The 18,672-nt window shown below is 37.6% G+C and overlaps 1 protein-coding gene across 5 annotated transcripts in view; it reads left to right on the forward strand.

The window, feature by feature from the left end:
- Positions 1 to 1,057: 1,057 nt before the first annotated feature.
- Positions 1,058 to 18,672, forward strand: part of Cnksr2 (connector enhancer of kinase suppressor of Ras 2) — a 264,629-nt gene continuing 247,014 nt past the window's right edge. For 2 of the 5 annotated variants that reach the window (XM_060375309.1, XM_060375311.1), the window contains exon 1: positions 1,074 to 1,646. In XM_060375309.1, coding sequence (XP_060231292.1) covers positions 1,583 to 1,646 — 64 coding nt within the window. In that variant the 5' untranslated portion in view covers positions 1,074 to 1,582. Of the gene's footprint in view, positions 1,647 to 18,672 lie in introns of all 5 variants that reach the window. The other 3 variants (XM_060375308.1, XM_060375307.1, XM_060375310.1) reach the window with 3 other exon arrangements.

The raw sequence follows: 18,672 nt of genomic DNA on the forward strand, positions 1-18,672 counted from the left end.
TGACATTATTGAAAGGACTATAGGAATAAAAGGAGTGTCTTGTTTACTCAGTGTCCCGAGTGGAAGTGAAAACTATGATGGTGGCAGAGTTTGCTACTAGACACTCTAGAATTGTCATTGAAAGTGAAAAAGCCCCAGTAGGCAAACTATATTACTAAACGTTGCATAGAAGCCTGCACAGGTTTTTGAAGCAAACAATATGTGAAACATCATGTTTGCAATTTGTCACTAACTTTAAATCCTATTATTACTCTCCGGTTCTTATATAAGAACAACTGAACACAAAATGACATCATGTAAAATAGATATCAGGGACCTTGTGCTGAAGGAGTTGTCCGGAAACCTGAAGTAAATGCTTGGAAAAAGCACGTGTGGGGTTCGGAAGGCTGTCTTAGAATCACCTGGAGCCGCTTGCAGTTGGCAGCTCTGACTTCCCATGTCCCTTTTATCACCCAGGGGAGATCCGACAGCAGGAGCCATGTAGTCTCTCATTGGTGCTTCTGGCTAGAGCCGGGTCCCCCGTCTGCGGAAGCCCACACCCGGGTTCTCCGCATGAGCGCTCCTATCTGGGGGGAGTCACCTCGGAAGCCCACTCGGCAGCTGCAAGGGCTACAGCAAGAAAAACCAGGGCTCCCATTGTCACCTTAGCAGTTTAGCAGTGTCCCCTCCCCTCGGTGGCGAGGGTTGGGGGAAGGATACGGTCTCCTCCCCTGCTACCTCTTCTGTGGGTTCAACTGGTGGGGCCTCCCGTCTTGCTACTGAGTCTCCCGGGAGGCCACTGGGAGCCACGCTCCTGCAGCCGCACCTGACCGACTAAGAACCCAAGCTCAGTCGGACTCCAGCTCCAGAGCCAGGTCTCCACCACTTCAGGCGGCGTCTATAGATGGCCTCCCGGCGAGGGTCTGGCCAAGTGCGGGGGACCCCCGGGGGCGGGGAGACGACGGAGTGAACGGCCCACACCTAGCCGCCTGTCTGATAGAACTCGGGCCCCGGTCTCGCGCCGGCACACGCACGCGCACAGGTCTCGCGCGCCGGGCTGTCGGTCCTTGGGGGCGGGACCGCGCGGCGGCGAGCGGGCGGGGGGCTCTTGGAGCGCGCGCCCCGCACCCGAGGGCTGCGGAGAGATATTTTGGGTGGCAGGAGGCCCCTCGTCATTTCCGCCGGGCGCCTCGTCGTGCCTGGGGCTCCACTCCCGCGCGCCAGGCAAGCAAGCGGGCAAGTTGGCTGCGGTCGTGCGCCAGCACCTCTCGCCTTCCCAGCCTCGACCCTTGGCGGCTTGAGCCATGAACTGAAGCCCCTTGGGACGCACACCCGGGGCTGACCGGCGGACGCTGCAGCTGCAGCCGCCGCCAGGGCTGGGAGCGAGCCGACCCCAGCGCCTTTCCCCGGCCATCGCCGCTCCCACCGCTGCCGCCTCCGACGCTGCAGCCCCGGGACCGACACACAAAAGCCGCCTTCTCCGTGCTGCCCACCCCGGGAGTCTGCAGCCGGCCACCGACCCCACCTGAGGGCGCCTCGGGCTGCGGACTTCGCTTTCTGTCCGAACTCCTCCGCGTCCCACGCGGCACCAACCCCGTCGCCCATGGCTCTGATCATGGAACCAGTGAGCAAATGGTCTCCGAGTCAAGTAGTGGACTGGATGAAAGGTAATGCCCTCTGTGGGGAAGGCGAGGCGACACTGGGGCGCAGGGTCTCAGTATGAAAGGGAGGGGCTCCTGCCAGGGCACAACCCGTCCTAGAAGCTTCTAACCGACTGCTAAGGTTCCTTTCTGGGGACAGACGGGGGTCCTTGGGATCTGGCAGGGGCTCGAGGACCCTGGTCTCCTTTTGTCTACAGCCGTAGGGGCGCGGGGAGCGAGAGGGCGGCGGGCGCCACCTGGTTGAGGCTGGAAGCAGGGCGGTGGAATCCCCACACATCTTACCCACTTACCGCTTCCCTCGACGCCTTCAGGCCGGGGGACGCGGCGACCCTTGTTTTTCCAGTTAAGGGAGGAGCCCTTAAGACCTGTTCTCACGGTTACCCCTTCATCAGCCCCTTTGTTCCTGGAAACCCAAGACCCTTTCTAGGTGCTTTCCTCAGCGGCAACTCTCCTGGCAACTTTTAAGCCCGCATAATGGGGTCAGGATGCAGTCACTCAGGTTGGAAGCTGGGAACCCCCTCCTCTAGACTGGGCTGAGTATGATCGGGAAGGGGGCGCGCTGCTTTGGGGTGACGAAAACATGCTTCCCTTGGGACAACATCCATGCTGATATATGTGGGTTCCCTCCTGCGCACCCCAGCATGTCCTTTGCTTTCCTAGGCTGAGGTCTGCGGAGGCTTTAGACCTCTAGCAGCTTCTTGTTAAGCATCCAGGTTAGGTTTAAAGTGATGCGCATTCAAGTACTCTTTCTTCCATATTGAAGGCTTCCCCCCCCCGCCCCGAAAATTTCTAATAACCAATTTCAAACCTCCACCCTCCTCCTAGTCGAAAATGTGGGCTTTTTCTCTAGTCTTTGGGCTTTCCTGTGTCTCACTATCTCCCTCTGTTGTCTGAATTGAGGGGCTCGTTGAGGACCTCTCCACTCCATTCCCAGACTGAACTCTGAGAAAGGGTTGCCCGCATTGAAATAAAAGATTCATAGACCCGCTTGGAAAATGCTTGGGGAATTTAGAGTTTTGTTTGGGGTCGTACCTGAGCACACAAACTTAAGATATAGGCTTCAAGGCTGAAAATGCCCTTCCAAAGATGAAGAAGGCCCTTTCCTAAGGCTTGCTTAGCAGTCAGACTTTCTAAGCTCTACATACTTGAAGAAGGTGGGAGATGGATTGGAGGGTATTGAAAGTAGGAGGGAGAAACACAATACTCCCCTTACCTTTCCCCCACCCTTCTGGACATTTGCTTATTCTTCTGGGTTTCCCTTTATCTGTTTTGCTTCCTTTTCTTCCTGATTTGCCCTGTTATTTCTCACTTACTTTGATATTCTCATCTCCTATGTGGAAAAAAAAAATGCTTTGTAACTGCAAAACACAGTGTAAGTGCAAGTGAATTGAATTAGACGTAATTCATTATTTATTTACTGCCCCTGGTGTGCAGTGCATCGGGTGCCATTGGGGTTCTAAAGATGACTAAGACAAAGTCCAGCAGTGCCTCATCTTTTCTGCTGCTTGTTCTCTTTCCATATTTGCAGTTACAATTCCAGCTTCCTGAATTCCCACTAACCCCCCCCAACCCCAGCACACACACACACGCACACACACACACACACACACACTCACACACTCACACACACACACACTCACACACACACACAGACACACACACACACACAGACACATACCCAGACACATCTCAGGTTAAAAAAAAAATCTGTCTTTTCAGTTTCTCAGTCCTGGATAACAGAGTATTCAAAGGAATTAAGAATGCTTAATTAAAACTCTTTCTTTGAATTTCTCTATAGGTGAGTTTAGTTCGAGTCTGCAACAATATTCTTGCCTTCAGGGGAATCAAATTAGCTCCATAGACTGCCTCCTAGAAATTTCCACGATGCCAAAGATGAAGAAGCCCCTTTCCTAAGGCTTGCTTAGCAAATGACTTCTGCATTACTCCATCTTCTTTACCTCCCACCCTGTTTCGTTCTCGCATTTTCCCCTCTCGTCACAGTTTCAGATCCCCTGAAGCAAGCACAACATATGATGCATGGGATCCGACACACTTTAGTTTTCCAGTACACTGGTCCTTTAAAAAAATATCTCTCCAGTGAAAAATGCAGTTTCTTTGAACTTTAGTAAAGACTATTTGCTGTAATTTTAACTTCGCATGGTATTTAAGTTGGATAACTTGTTTTTGTACCTGTTGGTAACACATTTTATAGCTACCTAAAAAGATCAGTTAGGTAACCATGATAGAATTTGCACGCCTTTGTGTACCATAAGACTGAGTAAGATGTAGGAGAATGGCTGCCTTAATTAACAATTTCAGGTCCCAGTTAACTACTTAGCCCCAAAGTGCTTATTGTTAAAATTTCTGCAACAGTCACATACATTTGGGATCCTATCACAAAATGAGATTTAAAACAAATTAGTTGGAGAAAACGAGCTTTTCCTCAACTTGCCCCTTATAATGTTATGTAACCTGGTTAATTTTCTCTATTTCCTCCCAGTAAACTTTAACAAAAGACATTTAAAAATAGTTTTCACACTTTCCTCATTGGCAGAAATGTTTGAAAGCCAACTACTAATTTAGGCTATAGCTTTGAGATGATTAAACCTTGCTTATTTGTTTTTAATATAGTATTATGAAGTCAGTACTAAAGCATGCACAACACTTTTATTTTGGTTGCTGTTGTTTGAAAAGGGATCTGATGTAGTACAGACTGGTCTTGAACTCTCTGTGTAGAGAAGCGTAGCCTTAAATTTCTGATCTTGCTGTTTCTACAGCCCCAGAATTGGAATTACAGGCATAGGCCACCACTCCTGCTTTTATGTGGTGCTTGGGATCAAACTTAGGACTTACTATATGTTATTACATGTTATCATGCTTCCTACAGGCATCAAGTTACCTATATCCCCAGACCCTAAAAAATGAGTAAGACTCTTGAATAATTGCAGCCTTCTGAGACTTCCTCGGAATATGTTACTTGTGTGACAGCTTCGTCATCCTTAGCAATTGTAGCTTTCAGCTGGGCACAATAATATTTACTTATACTGTTTTAGTAAGGCACTTACTTTATTATTTCTAGGAATTTTTATTTACTAAGCAGAAAAGTACAATTAGATAATATAGGTGATTATATGAAATTTATAGCAATGATGTAGAAGCTAAGTCTTCAAAGAAGGAAATGAAGGAGAAAAATAAACTTATTGGGCTTTCGTAGCATATGTTCAAGCCTGTTTTAAGGAAGGACATTAATATGGCATTTGATTTTTATCTATTTTATTGTAATGTATTTGAAGGAGATATGGATATAAACTGTATATATTCATTATTAGCAAAGACATAAGGTGCTCAGGCACTCTTAATAAATATAGCACCTTTTTGCTGTATTTACACTAGTCAAATTTTTTGCTGGCGGCAATGAATATTTGATATGGAACATTGTCATTGTTAGTTGCAGTAAATACACAATACACGATCTATTTATGAGTCAGTAAAATAGACTTCTATTCCAGATTATTTTGCTAGTACTTCTGGTTTTTTGGAGATAGCGCATAAATTTTTATATTAGGTAAAAATTACATTTATAAAATTACTTATAGAGAAAATTAATATACGCAACCCATTTATTAACACTTGGAAGCAATGTTCAATTGAAAACTATGTTCAATCAACCAAGGCAAGCAAGTTACTGAGAAATGTCATAGACAATCAAATAAGCCAATAACTAATTTATTGCTAAGCCTTTTATTCTAAAATGTTATTTTCAGTTCCTGTTTATTTGACAGTTCTAGAAATACTTCACAATCTGTAGGTACGTCGTTCATTCTCTACTTTTTTTTCTCACTGAAATATAGCAAAATACTCCAAACGCTTCAGTGTTCCTCTTATTAATTTTATTACAAGATTTCCTTGTTTATTTTATACCAAGTAATTCCACTCTTCCTTTTGTAACTTTTTGAGCTTTGAGACTAATGCAAAATATCCACATGATGAAGATAATTATTTTCTAGAACCATTTCCTTCTGTGACATTCTTCTAGTGAGCTTTAATCTCTTTCTGGGCTAAATAAAATGACTATCATCTTCAGAGTGAAGCAAAAGGCCCACTTTACTGTTATTTTCTTATGATCTCTGGGACTTATTGCTAATCAGTCTTTCAGTATTACGATCCCTAAAATAATCTAAAACTTTAAGATCGTTTTTAAGCTATTCCGCAATCAAGTGCCCCTACTCTTTCTTGTTCACAGTAAACCATTTTGTTCAAGAAGCAGTCCCTGACTTCTGATTTCTATACAAATGACTCAGCCATTTTGAGGATAGAAAATGAAATACCTTATTTTAGGTATTAAAAAAGAAAAACCTAATGTTTTGCACACAGTCTTACAAAGAGGGAACTGTAGTGATTACATGATGTCTATTCAGTGTAAATATGAAATGATATAGAGGAGACTATATCTGATAAGACAAAGAAATTTGGACAGGTGATTAATAATTCTTTTTATCCCCTCGTAGGATATCATAACTTAGGTTGAAATTATCTTAATTTTATGAAGGAAATTGTCAATATTTTGAGTTAAATTGAATTTAGGGAAAGGAATTAGAAATATTTATGTTAGGAGCTTAAAACTGTACATGTTGTAAGGAAAGGATGTTAAACTTAATGATAATATTGATTATATCAGTTTTGAAATTTTCAATAATTTTTCAAATACATGGTGACTAGGTAGGCTCAGCAATCATCAACTTTGGATTTGACAGTTATTTTTCTAATGGGAATTCTTGTTATTTTATGTAAAAAAGACATTTACGTTCTGATATACAGTGTAGTCCATATGAAACATTTGATTCATAGTGTCATTGACATTTGATTTCTAACGCAATTTAGCCCTGATTAGGAAGAAAACAAATATTTGTATAATTATATTCTGGTCCTTGAGTATTAATTACTCAGTACATCTACATAGAAAGTGTTTTAATCAATTTATAAAAATATTCTCTGCCTTAAAGAAATTATTTTTGTAAGAGACAACAATGTTATATAAAAAAAAAATCTATCCCAGTATAAAGACAGGAACCAACTAGTGCACTTAGAAAATATTTTAAAGTTTGTGTTATGTATGCAAATACCAATGGAAAAAGAAGATAGGGTTGTGAACCCAGAAGGGATCTAAGAGGAGGGTGAGGTTTTAGCAATTATTTGAATTATTTAATTAAGATATACTTTAAAAGAAATGTATCTTAATATAGGAGGCACATCAAGAGATTCTGGAGGTGCAATAGGGGTGTTAACTCAAAGCTTATCTGGCTTTGTCTGGTTGAAGTGGGAAAGTGGGCAGGAGAGGGAAAGTGAGGGAGGAGTGTGCGTAGGTGACAAAAAGTACAAGAACAAATCTGCATATGAGAAAGACAATAAAACTCTTATCATGTCCTGAGTTTAAATAAATACCACATTATAAAACTTTGGCTGCCAAAAATCAGCCCACAAAGAATGTGTATTGAATTGATACAGCTGTTTAAAATCTCTTTCTGAGGAATAATCTGGAAATAATGTTAAAGTAGTTATTTTGAAGATTAATTACATCATTAACATTATGTTTGGTATTTGGAAGTTTGCTAATCCAAACGTATGTGAAGAATGAAACTAGGCTTTGAATACTGCTCTTGAAGCAATGATAAATTTCATTTTCATTTGTAGTAGCACAACCATGAATTAGAACTTAATTTGTTACTAATGACTTTTAGCTTTCAATGTAACTTCTTTACAATGCTTCACATATCAGGCTTATTTTGAAAGATACAGTGTTCATTTTGTAGAGTAGTGGAAGGAAAGTGTATCTGAACTAATTTAAAGAGGGCAATAGAGAACAAGTGATTTGGAAAAAGTAGAGTGTAAATTTTTTCATGATTTTTATAGTTGTTTAATGTCTGAAAACTGGAAATATAGTCTTGAATAAGGAATTATTGTGTTATATAACATTCAGTGAGTGAATCCACAATTTTCATGAATAGCATAGATCTGTGCTTCTGAAAATGGTGTATTTCTCTGGCTGTGAAAGACGAATGGTCAGAAGCTGAATAGTTCATTTTTATTTTTAAAAAACCTTAAATTTTTTCACTTTTTAAAAATTTATTTATATTTTTATAAATTAGTTTATTCACTTTGTATCCCTGCTGTAGTCCCCTCCTTCAGCCCCTTCCTCATCTCTCTCATGACCCTCCCCAAGTACACTGATAAAGGAGGTCCTCCTCCCTTTCCCTCTGAACCTAGCCTATCCAGTCTCATCAGGAGTGGCTGCTTTGTCTTCCTCTGTGGTCTGGTAAGATTGCTCCTCCATGAGGGGGAGGTGATCAAAGAGCAGGCCAATCAGTTCATGTCAGAGACAGTCCCTGTTCCCATTACTAGTGAACCCACTTGGAAACTGAGCTGCCATGGGTTACATCTGTGCAGGGGTTCTAGGTTATCTCCATGCATAGCCTTTGTTTGGAGTGTGAGACTCAGTCAGAAAAGAGCCCTTTGCCCAGATTTTTTGGTGCTGTTGCTCTCTTTTTTGATTCTGTGACTCTCCTTGTGGACCTCCTGTCCCCTCCAGGTTGTTCCTATCTCGCCCTTCTTTCATAAGATTCCCTGCACTTTGCCCAAAGTTTAGCTATGAGTCTCAGCATCTCCTTTGATACCTTGCTGGTTAAATTAAAACAAATATGAAACTTACATCACAATACAAAAAGCAAAACGGACAAAATTTTAGGAATTTGAGGCTTGCAGCAGTCTGTTTAAAGCTACATTTCTCAGACCTTCCAGGTTTATGATCTCGCTGTGTCCAGCAATTATGGAAACAATAGTGGAAAAGTTTGAGAGGTGGTAGTTAACTTTAGAAATGATAAATTTAATGTACTACGTGTTTCTCTTTTCTACTATCATTGTAAAGGGTAAAGTTTTGACGTTTTCTGTTAAGGTCATGGTAATTACAGCATCATTTTGTGTGATCCATAGACCTAGAGCCACAATGAATTCCTTAAGAATAATTCCTTAACCAATCATATTGTCTCATTTCTTGCTTACCTTGGCATTTTTTGTTTGTTTGTTTGTTTTTAATAGCTTCCCATTGTTGTAGGCTAAATATTAAAGTCTATAACATGACCTGTAAGACTCTGAAGGTTTTGTGAGGTAATCTAAATGACAGACATGGGCTATGCTGAATGCCTTAGTCCTTTTTGTTTGTCCACATCTAGGCCGTTGTACTTTACATGTATTTGATTCTTTCCTTTATTAAGTTTTATTGATCATTCAGGTCTCAAGCTTTTTCCTCATACACATCAGAAAGTCTTCCCATCTTCCCCAAATCTCATAAAAATCCTTATGTTCTTGCAATACCACCTACATCTCGTTTGTCCCATTTGCCAATTTTATTTTATCATTAATTTGTATGATTTAACTAATATCTAACTGATCTACTAAGTGTAGGCAGGGACCCCATCTATTTTATGTAGCAATATATAAGACAGTATGTGGTAATATACGTAATCAGAAAATATTTGTTGAGCAGAAGAAGAAATAAATTTATTTTCAGTTACTGGTCTATCAGCAAATTTGCTTTCCTAGATGACAAGGCCTGCACATAAAGTCCCTTATTGTGCTTTAATAGATACTTCATTGCCAACGTGCATGCTGTATGCCAGGGTACAAACTAAGATTGTGTTGTAATATCTGTATTTCTTAGTTGTATTGGCTCTATCCAGTTCAAAGTCCTAAAGAATAACCTAGAATTGTTTTATTAAGAAATATTAATATTTACAAGTGAATGACACTGATACTTATGCCATAGGTATTACAAATATGAATCAGATATTATTTTCTAATTTAAGTAGGCTAGCACTATTTACAAATACCTACAAACAGATATTTCATCAAAAAAATTAAAACATGCCTCTTCTAAACACTTTTCCTCATTCGAATATCCTGATTATTTCATCATTTTATATTTCAGAAGAAACTCTATATTTGAGAGCATATGGAAGACTGGTATTGGTAGAATGCCTTAAGCTTTTTAATTTCATATAAGGGTTTTATAATAGTTTATACAAGACAATTAAATGTATTCTTTCCATAGTGAAAATAAAATTGGCTTAATTAAGGACGTAACAGAAAAAAATATCCTTTTAATGAAGCATATTATCTTCACAATTGTTTTTAATACATAACTTACATTTTATTATTAGGAATTAAGATACTGTTAAATTTATATTGTTTTGTAATTTTCTATCCTTCCTCCTGTCTTTGATAAAAAATAATTTTAATATTTTAATGTACATGTAAGTTCATTTTGTCTAACTTTTGGAATTTATTTTGTAAGAACACATATAAAATACTCAATATGAAAGCATAGTTTGTTGAATGAATGCCCCATGTGGATTCCTTGAGAATTATGTGCAACTAAATAAACACTACTAGAGTTTCCTAATAAAATACTTCTTTTCTCAATTAAAATTTGGTATTGCATAAGTCATCGTAACGGAAATATTAAGCCTTTGACATAGACATGCTGATTTTTAACTCTTTTGTTGAAAAATTATTCACACAATGTATTCTGATCATACTTCCCTTCCCCCAACTGTTCCCAGTTCTTCCCTACCTTTTCCATCCTAGCTATGTCCTTTTATTCTCTTTCTTTAGAAAACAGGCAAACACACACACACACACACACACACACACACAGAATTAAAAAAAAAACAAAGAAGAAATACATGCAAACAGAATAAAAAACAAAAACAAACGCACACACACAACAAAACAGTGGAATGTAACTTTGTACAACCTCTTTGGAAATCAGTCTAGCGCTTCCTCAGACAAATAGGATTAGTGCTACTTCAGGTTACAGCTATAGCACTCCTAGGTCTCTATCCGAAAGATGCTCAACCATACAACAAAGACATTTGCTCAACTATGTTCATAGCAGCTTTATTCATAATAACCAGAATCTGGAAACAACCCAGATGTCCCTCAACTGAAGAATTAATACAGAAATTGTAGTACATTTACACAATGGAATACTACTCAGCGATTAAAAACAAAGAAATCATGAAACTTGTAGGCAAATGGATGGATCTAGAAAATATTTTCTTGAGTGAGGTAACCCAGAAGCAGAAAGACACATATGATATATACTCACTTATAAGTGGATATTAGCCATAAAATATAGGATAAACACTAAAATCTATAGTCCTAAAGAAGCTAAACAACAGGGAGGTTCGTAGGGAAGAGGCTGCAAGCTCTTTCAGAAGAGCAAACAGGAGACACTTTGGAATTAGAAGAAGACGGAACAGGACAGGAACCTTCCACAGCGTGCCCCTGAAAGTCTCTCCCCATCCGGGTATCAAAGGAGATGTTGAGACTCATGACCAAACTTTGGGCAGAGTGCAGGAAACCTTATGGAAGAAGAGAGAGATAGAAGGACCTGGAGGAGACGGGAGCTCCACAAGGAGAGCAACAGAGTTAAAAAACAAACAAACAAACAAAAAACCTGGGCCCAGGATTCCCTGCAGAGACCCAACCAATGGAGAAGACCTAAAACCCCTGCTCAAATAAAGCCCAGAGGCTGCTCAATTTCCAAATGGATTCTCTAGTAAAAGGATCAGGGACTCTTTCTGACATGAATTCAGTGGGCAGGCTCTTTTATCACCACTCCTGGGGTGGGGGAGCAGCCTTACCAGGCCACAGAGGAAGATGATGCAGTCAGTCTTGATGAGACCTGAGAGGCTAGGGTCAGATGGAAGGGGAGGAGAATCTCTCTTATCAGTGGACTAGGGGAGGGGTATGGGAGGAGAAGAGGGAAGGAGGGTGGGATTGAGAGAAGATGGGGGGGGTTACAGCTGGGATACAAAGTGAATAAATTGTAATAAATAATAATAAATTAATTATTTTTAAAAAACCCAAATCCCATAAAAAAAAACAAAATCAGAAACCATGATATAAAGCAAAAGAGCAGTAAGACAAAAGAATGCCCAAACAAAGCAAAAATGATACAAAAAGTCTATAAAATTCTAATGAATTCAATTCTGTTGTCCATCTACTGTTGGTCACAGGGCCTACTCATGTGTAGTTAATATGCCCAGTGAGACTCCCATTGGAGAAACTATTTTTTCCTTTGTAAGTAGATGTCAATTGCAGATAGCTTCTTGGTTAGGGTTGGAAGCTCACAGCTACCTCCGTCACTCAGTTCAGGACACCCATCTGCACTGAACCTGTGTAACTCATGCATGCTGTCACAGTCTCTATGAGTTCATATGTGCATCAGTCCTACTGTATCTGGAAGACACTCCTTGGCATCTGCCATAAAGCCCCAGATAATACTGTAGAACTATGCTTTTCACTTGTATTCCAATTTTACTTACAAGCAAACATTCGTGCACTGTGATAGAAATTTTCAAGTGTTAAAGATGTTTTTTTAGTTTTTTTAAATTTTAATTTAAATTATAATAAACCTAATACAGGATTGCATTACCTTCTTCATCTTAAGGTTTATCAATACTTAACATCAAGTCATTTAAATTTAAATTACATGTTAATTAAAATTCAAGTAACATTTATCTGTTAATATTTTGACACAATGTAAACTTTTCCGAAGATAAATATTAAGTAAAGTTTAAACATTAATGCATCTGAAAATATTTCTCATGTATTATATATGTCTATTATATATTACTTGACATAATGTGCTTAGACTTTAGTCTTGTCCAATAGATTGGCTGTTCTTTACATAAAGTAATACATAAGAAGACATATTATTTTAGTTATGTTTTAGAATGTGCTCAAAAACCTGTTTTGTTGTTTTTTTGAACTTATTTTGTTTCATAAGCACCTGTCATTTTAAAATAAGTTGACAACGTATTTTCTCAAATAGTGCAAGTCAATAGAAGTCTGACTTAAATTCTAGATCTTACTCTAATTGTTTATTAGTAGCACAATTGTACAATTGATTATAAGTAGCAATAACATTAGGCTTTCTGTTTATATTTAAGTGAAAAAAGATTTCTTGTTTTATCATGCTTTGTTAATCTTCTCAGATTTTGACTCATCAAGAAGTACTTAAAGATGTGGTTTTTCATCCATCACTACTATTACTCAATGTTTATTAGTTTTTTAATGACTTATAATTTTCTCAGTATGAGCTTATTTATTTCCACTTTGAAAACAAACTGAAAATGTGGAGTCATACTTTTTTTCAATTTGTATAACAGAAATTACCATAGAATTAATTTTCTAATGAGATGGTTATAATTTTCTTGCAATCAATTAATAAAACTTTTAAATAATACCCTTAAACCTGCATGATTGATTTTAAGAATCTATTTGTTAAAGTTCATATTCTATATGTGTATGTAGGAGTTTACTGATTGTGATATATATTTTCTTCAAATATTTGAATTAAGTTTAAAAAGTTTAAAAGTTCTGGTGAATTAAATATGAAATGAAATTTGGAGTGATCAAGTAGAGCTAGATGCTTGATAAGTGAATTAAGTATAAAGTGCTAATGAAAGATATAGTATACATTTATAAGTATAATGTATTTAAAGGTGTAGTATATTTAAAGTAATACATATAACTTTATTATATGTATTTTATTTTATATTTTTATGTATTTTATTTATATTTTTAAACATGTAGTCAAGTATATATGTGGCAACCTAAGTAGAATTTGTTCAGAATAAAAACAAAACAGTGCTTTGCATTTTTCTTTGTTTTCATTAATAGACTTCAGGTAAACCTGCTTGAGAATATATTTTTTTTTCTTTTATTTTTGCTTTCTTTTTATTTTATTTTAAATTAAATTTTTATTTTTTTAATATTAGTTACAGTTTATTAACTTTGTATCCCAGCCGTATCCCGATCCCTCATTCCCTCCCAATCCCACCGTCCCTACATCATCTTCTCCCTACCCCTTTCCAAGTCCACTGATAGGGGAGGTCCTCCTCCCCTTTCATCTGACCCTAGCTTATCAGGTCTCATCAGGACTGGCCGCAATGTCCTCCTCTGTGGCCTAGCAAGGCTATTCCTCCCTCAGGTGTGTGTGTGGTGGGGGAGGTCAAAGAGCCAGCCATTGAGTTCATGTCAGAACAGGGACTATTTCTGACAGAATAGAATTTTTAAACAAGTGAGACAACTTAAATTTTCATTATGGAAAGAATTAATTTTAAGTCTCCCAGTTGTTAAAGAAGTCATCATAATAACTAGGCACTTTAAACAAATGACTGAACTCTGACAATTATTTTGACATTCACTTGGTATTGTCCACTTGATATAAAAAGCACATTTTTTTTCTACTACAGTGTGCATTACTTCTTAAAATCCCCATAAATAAATTTTCTGTTTTGAAGTTTTTTCCATCAGTTCATCATTTTTCATAATACAGTTGTTGACACCTGTATTTAAAAGAAGTCTGGTAAGAAAAAGATCTGAACGTAATAATATTGTACATCTCCATCTAAGTTAATTTTTGTATTTTTCTGATTTAGAATTTAAATACAGTGGTTATTTATGTTTATTAGTTTGAAATGAGGCTACTTTGCAAGATAATCATTGTATTTATACTGAAGATTTGCATGTGCATGCATGTGGCATACACATACACATAAAATACATGTAATGGAATAACAGTTAGGGAAACACAATTCACGTCATAATTGTATCAGTGTGTAGTTAGTCAAATTTCTAGTTTCATAAATGTTACAAATTCTCCAAAGGTTTTCATTGGTTAGCATTTATGTGCATAAAAACACTGTTCCCCCCATTAGTCTTTTTGGACCCAGTAAGTTTTATATAAAAGAATATATATATATATATATTTATATTTACAATTATATAATATAATGCATATAATTGTATAAATAATATATAAATATATCATATATTGTATATAATTGTATAAAATATATATCCTGAAATAATAGTCATAGGAAGTGTTGAATGCTTACATGATCTTAATTTAAAAAATCTGTATAATGGAATCTTGGTACAATGATGCATATTTGTATTCTTAGCTACTTGGAAGACTGAAGCAGAGGGATTGTTTCAGTTCAGAAGTTTGGAATCAGCCTTAATAAAGTAGTAAGACTCCATCTCAAAGAAAATTACTGTAATGCCCTTGCTGTAATAAAAAAGAAGAATGTCTATGATAAAATAAGATGATTGCTCTATGTAGAGACTTAGTTTAAGTATGTGTCCTAGTTTATTTTCTATTGCTATGATAAACACCATGATCAACAGCAACATGGGGAGAAAAGGGTTGATTGCCTTCTACTTCCACATCACAGTCCATCATCAAGGAAAATCAGAGCAGGAACTTTAGCAGGGCAAGAACCTGGAGGCAGGAACTGAACAGAGACCACAGTGGAGTGCTGCTTACTGGCTTGATCTCCAAAGTCATGTTCAGTTACCTTTCTTATACCTCCCAGGACACATATAACCAGGGGGTGGCACTGTCCGAAGTGGACTGTGCTCTCCTACATCAATCATTCATCAAGAAAATGCAGCACAGGCCTGTCTGATTGAGGCCTTTTCTCAGTTGAGGTTCCCTCATCCCTCATCCTAACTAACACACTATGGAAAAGAAAATAATTATGAATTTTTGATCATATATAGTAAACATATCTAAATTTAAAAGAAACATTAAGATGTGAAGTCATTCAGTATAATATGTATAAGGAAACAGAAGAGATAATGGATCACAGTGACTATCAGGAGAAATTATGACAGGACAGGCTCATTTGATATGTCATCCTAGTTAAAAGGTGCTGGTGCTTAACATTTGCACACCTTGATTGTGGTTGTTGGCAATAATTTGTTCCCACATAGAGAGTAGGAAGAGGGAAGCATACACTTTTACAAAACCAAGCAATTTCGGTCTTGGCCAAGTGATCAAAGTTATCATTGATATGTAATTTTAAGTCATATACCCTTGATATGGTATGATGAGAACAATTGTATATAGTCTCTTTCCTCAAAGCTATAATCCTATCCTAACCATAAAAAAAATAGAAAATGCCAAATTTAAGGAAATTTTAAGAAGTATCTGACTTATACCCTTCAACCTTATCAATAGCACTAAGCACCAAGGAAACATGAGAAACAGACCAGAAGAATATAAGAGACATGATGACTAATTGTTATTATGGTATACTGGATAGTACTCTAGAACATAGAAAGTGAATTAGGAAACAAAAAAAAAAACAAGGACATTTTAATAAAACAGGGAGTTCAATAACAAAATATCAATGTTAGCTTCAACTACACAATAGGAATATGGGCTATTAATAGGAGAATGTGGGTGGAAGGTACATAAAAACAGGAAACTGTCAATACTGTTTTTACATTTTCTCTGTTAACCTTAAAATTATATTGAAATTAAAAGTTTATTTGCATAAACATTCAAATTTGACATATTTTTAATTTTGGTAATTTAAAAGATAAACAATGTCTCGTGAAATAGTTTTGATATATCTTCCTAGACTTATAAATAATGAATATTTTCAAGGGAAAATCACTTAGTTATGAGAAGTTTTTCATTATGAAGGTTTGTTTCATATAACAACCCAACCTTTGTGATAACTTCAGAAGTATTTTGACCTTATATATACTGCAATGATTTTAAAAGTAAGTTCTTTTCAAAAGAATGTTGTATCTGGTTACATTCTACTGAGATTAACCTTTTACTTGATTAACTTTTTTAAATTGCCTTTTAGTAATCAAGAAATATGTGGAGGAAAAGGAAAGGAAACTTACTACACTTAGGTAGGATACAACCTACCCAAACTAAGCCCATTCCCTGTATTTTACCTGTTAACTAAGAGTGTGCTATTCTAAAACATATTAACAAATCCTGATTCTCAGTACTCATTCTGATTGTAGTTTCTCTTTCCCACAGACCCTTTTGTTCAGGAATGTTAAGCAAGGCATGAAATTTTGAGCACATAAATGTTGTGATGTATAATAATTGATTTTCAGCTGTGTTAATATAAGTGAGTGTGTAAATAGTGACACTTATTAGGCAGACTTGTTGAAACTGAATGACTTTTGCTAATTACTTTTCTGCAAGTATGCAATGGTTTTGTCATTAAACGTAATGCCCTTTTTTTATTATTATGATAGGCCTGTGGCTTGTATTTAAATTTGGGTTAGGAAGATGGTTAGAATTTAAGACCCGTTGTCACATCTCCATGAATTTATATCATACTTTGAATATACTTTAAAACTTGTGTTTAACTCCTATAATTTTTTTTTACTAAGACTTTTTTCTTTTCTTGTTTACTGTTACAATAACTCTAAAGGGAAAAAAAAAAAACAAGCTCTTTTAATTATTAACTATAACTTAACCAGGAACTTAACTCATTAATCTGTTTTTCTGGCTACAACAACCAAATATAATCGAGACAAATTCAACTTCTAGATAATTTTGTTAATCATCTGTCTCTGCAAAAGCATGTGGTTCTGCTGACACTGATGACTGGTCTGGATATGCTAGAATTGCTGCTAAACAGTTTGGGCTTTATGCTCTGTGAATACATAACTAGATGTGTGCATTAATGTCTTCTTTGCATTTGGACAAAGTTTTTTAAAGTATGATCTCCAGAATGAAGGAGTGTTTGTTTCCTTTGTAATCTTCCTGTTTTTAGTAAGCCACAAAATGAAAAATGCTGTGAATATCAAGAGTATTAAAAGATTTGAATGTGGTGTGACTGGAAATGTTTGTTTGAATTGAGATGATTCTTGGCTGCTTTTTCTTCTTCTTTTTGTTATTATTATTTTTGTACAATTTATTCACTTTGTATCCCAGCTGTAGTCCCCTCCCCTGGTCTCCTCCCAGCCCCACCCTCCCTCCTTCTGTCTCTCTTCCCTAGTCCACTGATAAGGGAAGTCCTCTTCCCCTTATATCTGACTCTAGCTTATCAGATCTCATCAGGACTGCCTGGATCCTTTTCCTCTGTGGGCTGGCTAGGTCGCTCCACCAGGAAGAAGTGACCAAGAAGCAGGCAACTGAATTCCTGTCAGAGACTGTCTCTTCTCCTTTAATTAGGGAACCCACATGGAGACTGCACTGTCTATGGGCTACATCTGATCAGGGTGACTATGTCCTCTCTATACGTGGCCTTTGGTTGATGCTTCCATCTCTGCAGTCCCAACCTGGGCCCCAGCTTTTTTGGCTTTGTTGGTCTCCTTGTGGGGCTCCTGTTTTCTCCGGATCTTGCCCTTCTTCTATAAGACTCCCTGTGCTCTGTCCAAAGTTAGGCTTTGAGTCTCTGCATCTGCTTCAACCCTCTGCTGGGTGGAGTCTTTTAGAGGAGATCTGTGGTAGTCTCTCATCCTGTTCCCTCTCTTCTACCACTTCCAGTGATTATCCTATTTGCCCTTCTGAATGAGAATTAAGCATCCTCCCTAGAGTCCTCCTTGATGTTTAGCTTCTTTAGGTCTGGAGATTTTAGTATGATTGTCCTATATTATATGGCTAATATCCACTTTTAAGTGAGTATATATCATATGTGTCTTTCTGTTTCTGGGTTACCTCACTCAGGATGATCTTTTCTAGTTCCCACTTTTTGCCTGCAAATTTCATGATTTTCCTGAGTAGTATCCCATTGTGTAAATGTACCACACTTTCTGTATCCATTCCTTTGTAGAGCAACATCTAGGTTGTTTCCAGATTCTGGCTATTACAAATAAAGCTGCTTTGAACATAGTTAAGCAAACGTCCTAGTTGAATGATAGGGCAACTTTTGGGTATTTGCCCAAGAGTGGTATAGCTGGATCTTGGAGTAGCAGTATTTCCAGTTTTCTGAGAAAGCACCAGATAGATAGAATAGACTCCTGAAATGGATAAAGAGAGGATACAGGACAGCAGCCTACCATAGATGGCCTCTGAAGGACTTCACCCAGCAGGGGATCGAAGCAAAGTGAAAAATATAAGGAAGGATTGGAGTTATCAAACAGTAAAACTTTTTAATGCCTCTATGATATATACAGTGTGGTGTTTGCCTATGAACAGATA

This window comes from Meriones unguiculatus, chromosome X (genome assembly GCF_030254825.1).
Source record: "Meriones unguiculatus strain TT.TT164.6M chromosome X, Bangor_MerUng_6.1, whole genome shotgun sequence".
NCBI classification, from domain to species: Eukaryota; Metazoa; Chordata; class Mammalia; order Rodentia; family Muridae; genus Meriones; species Meriones unguiculatus.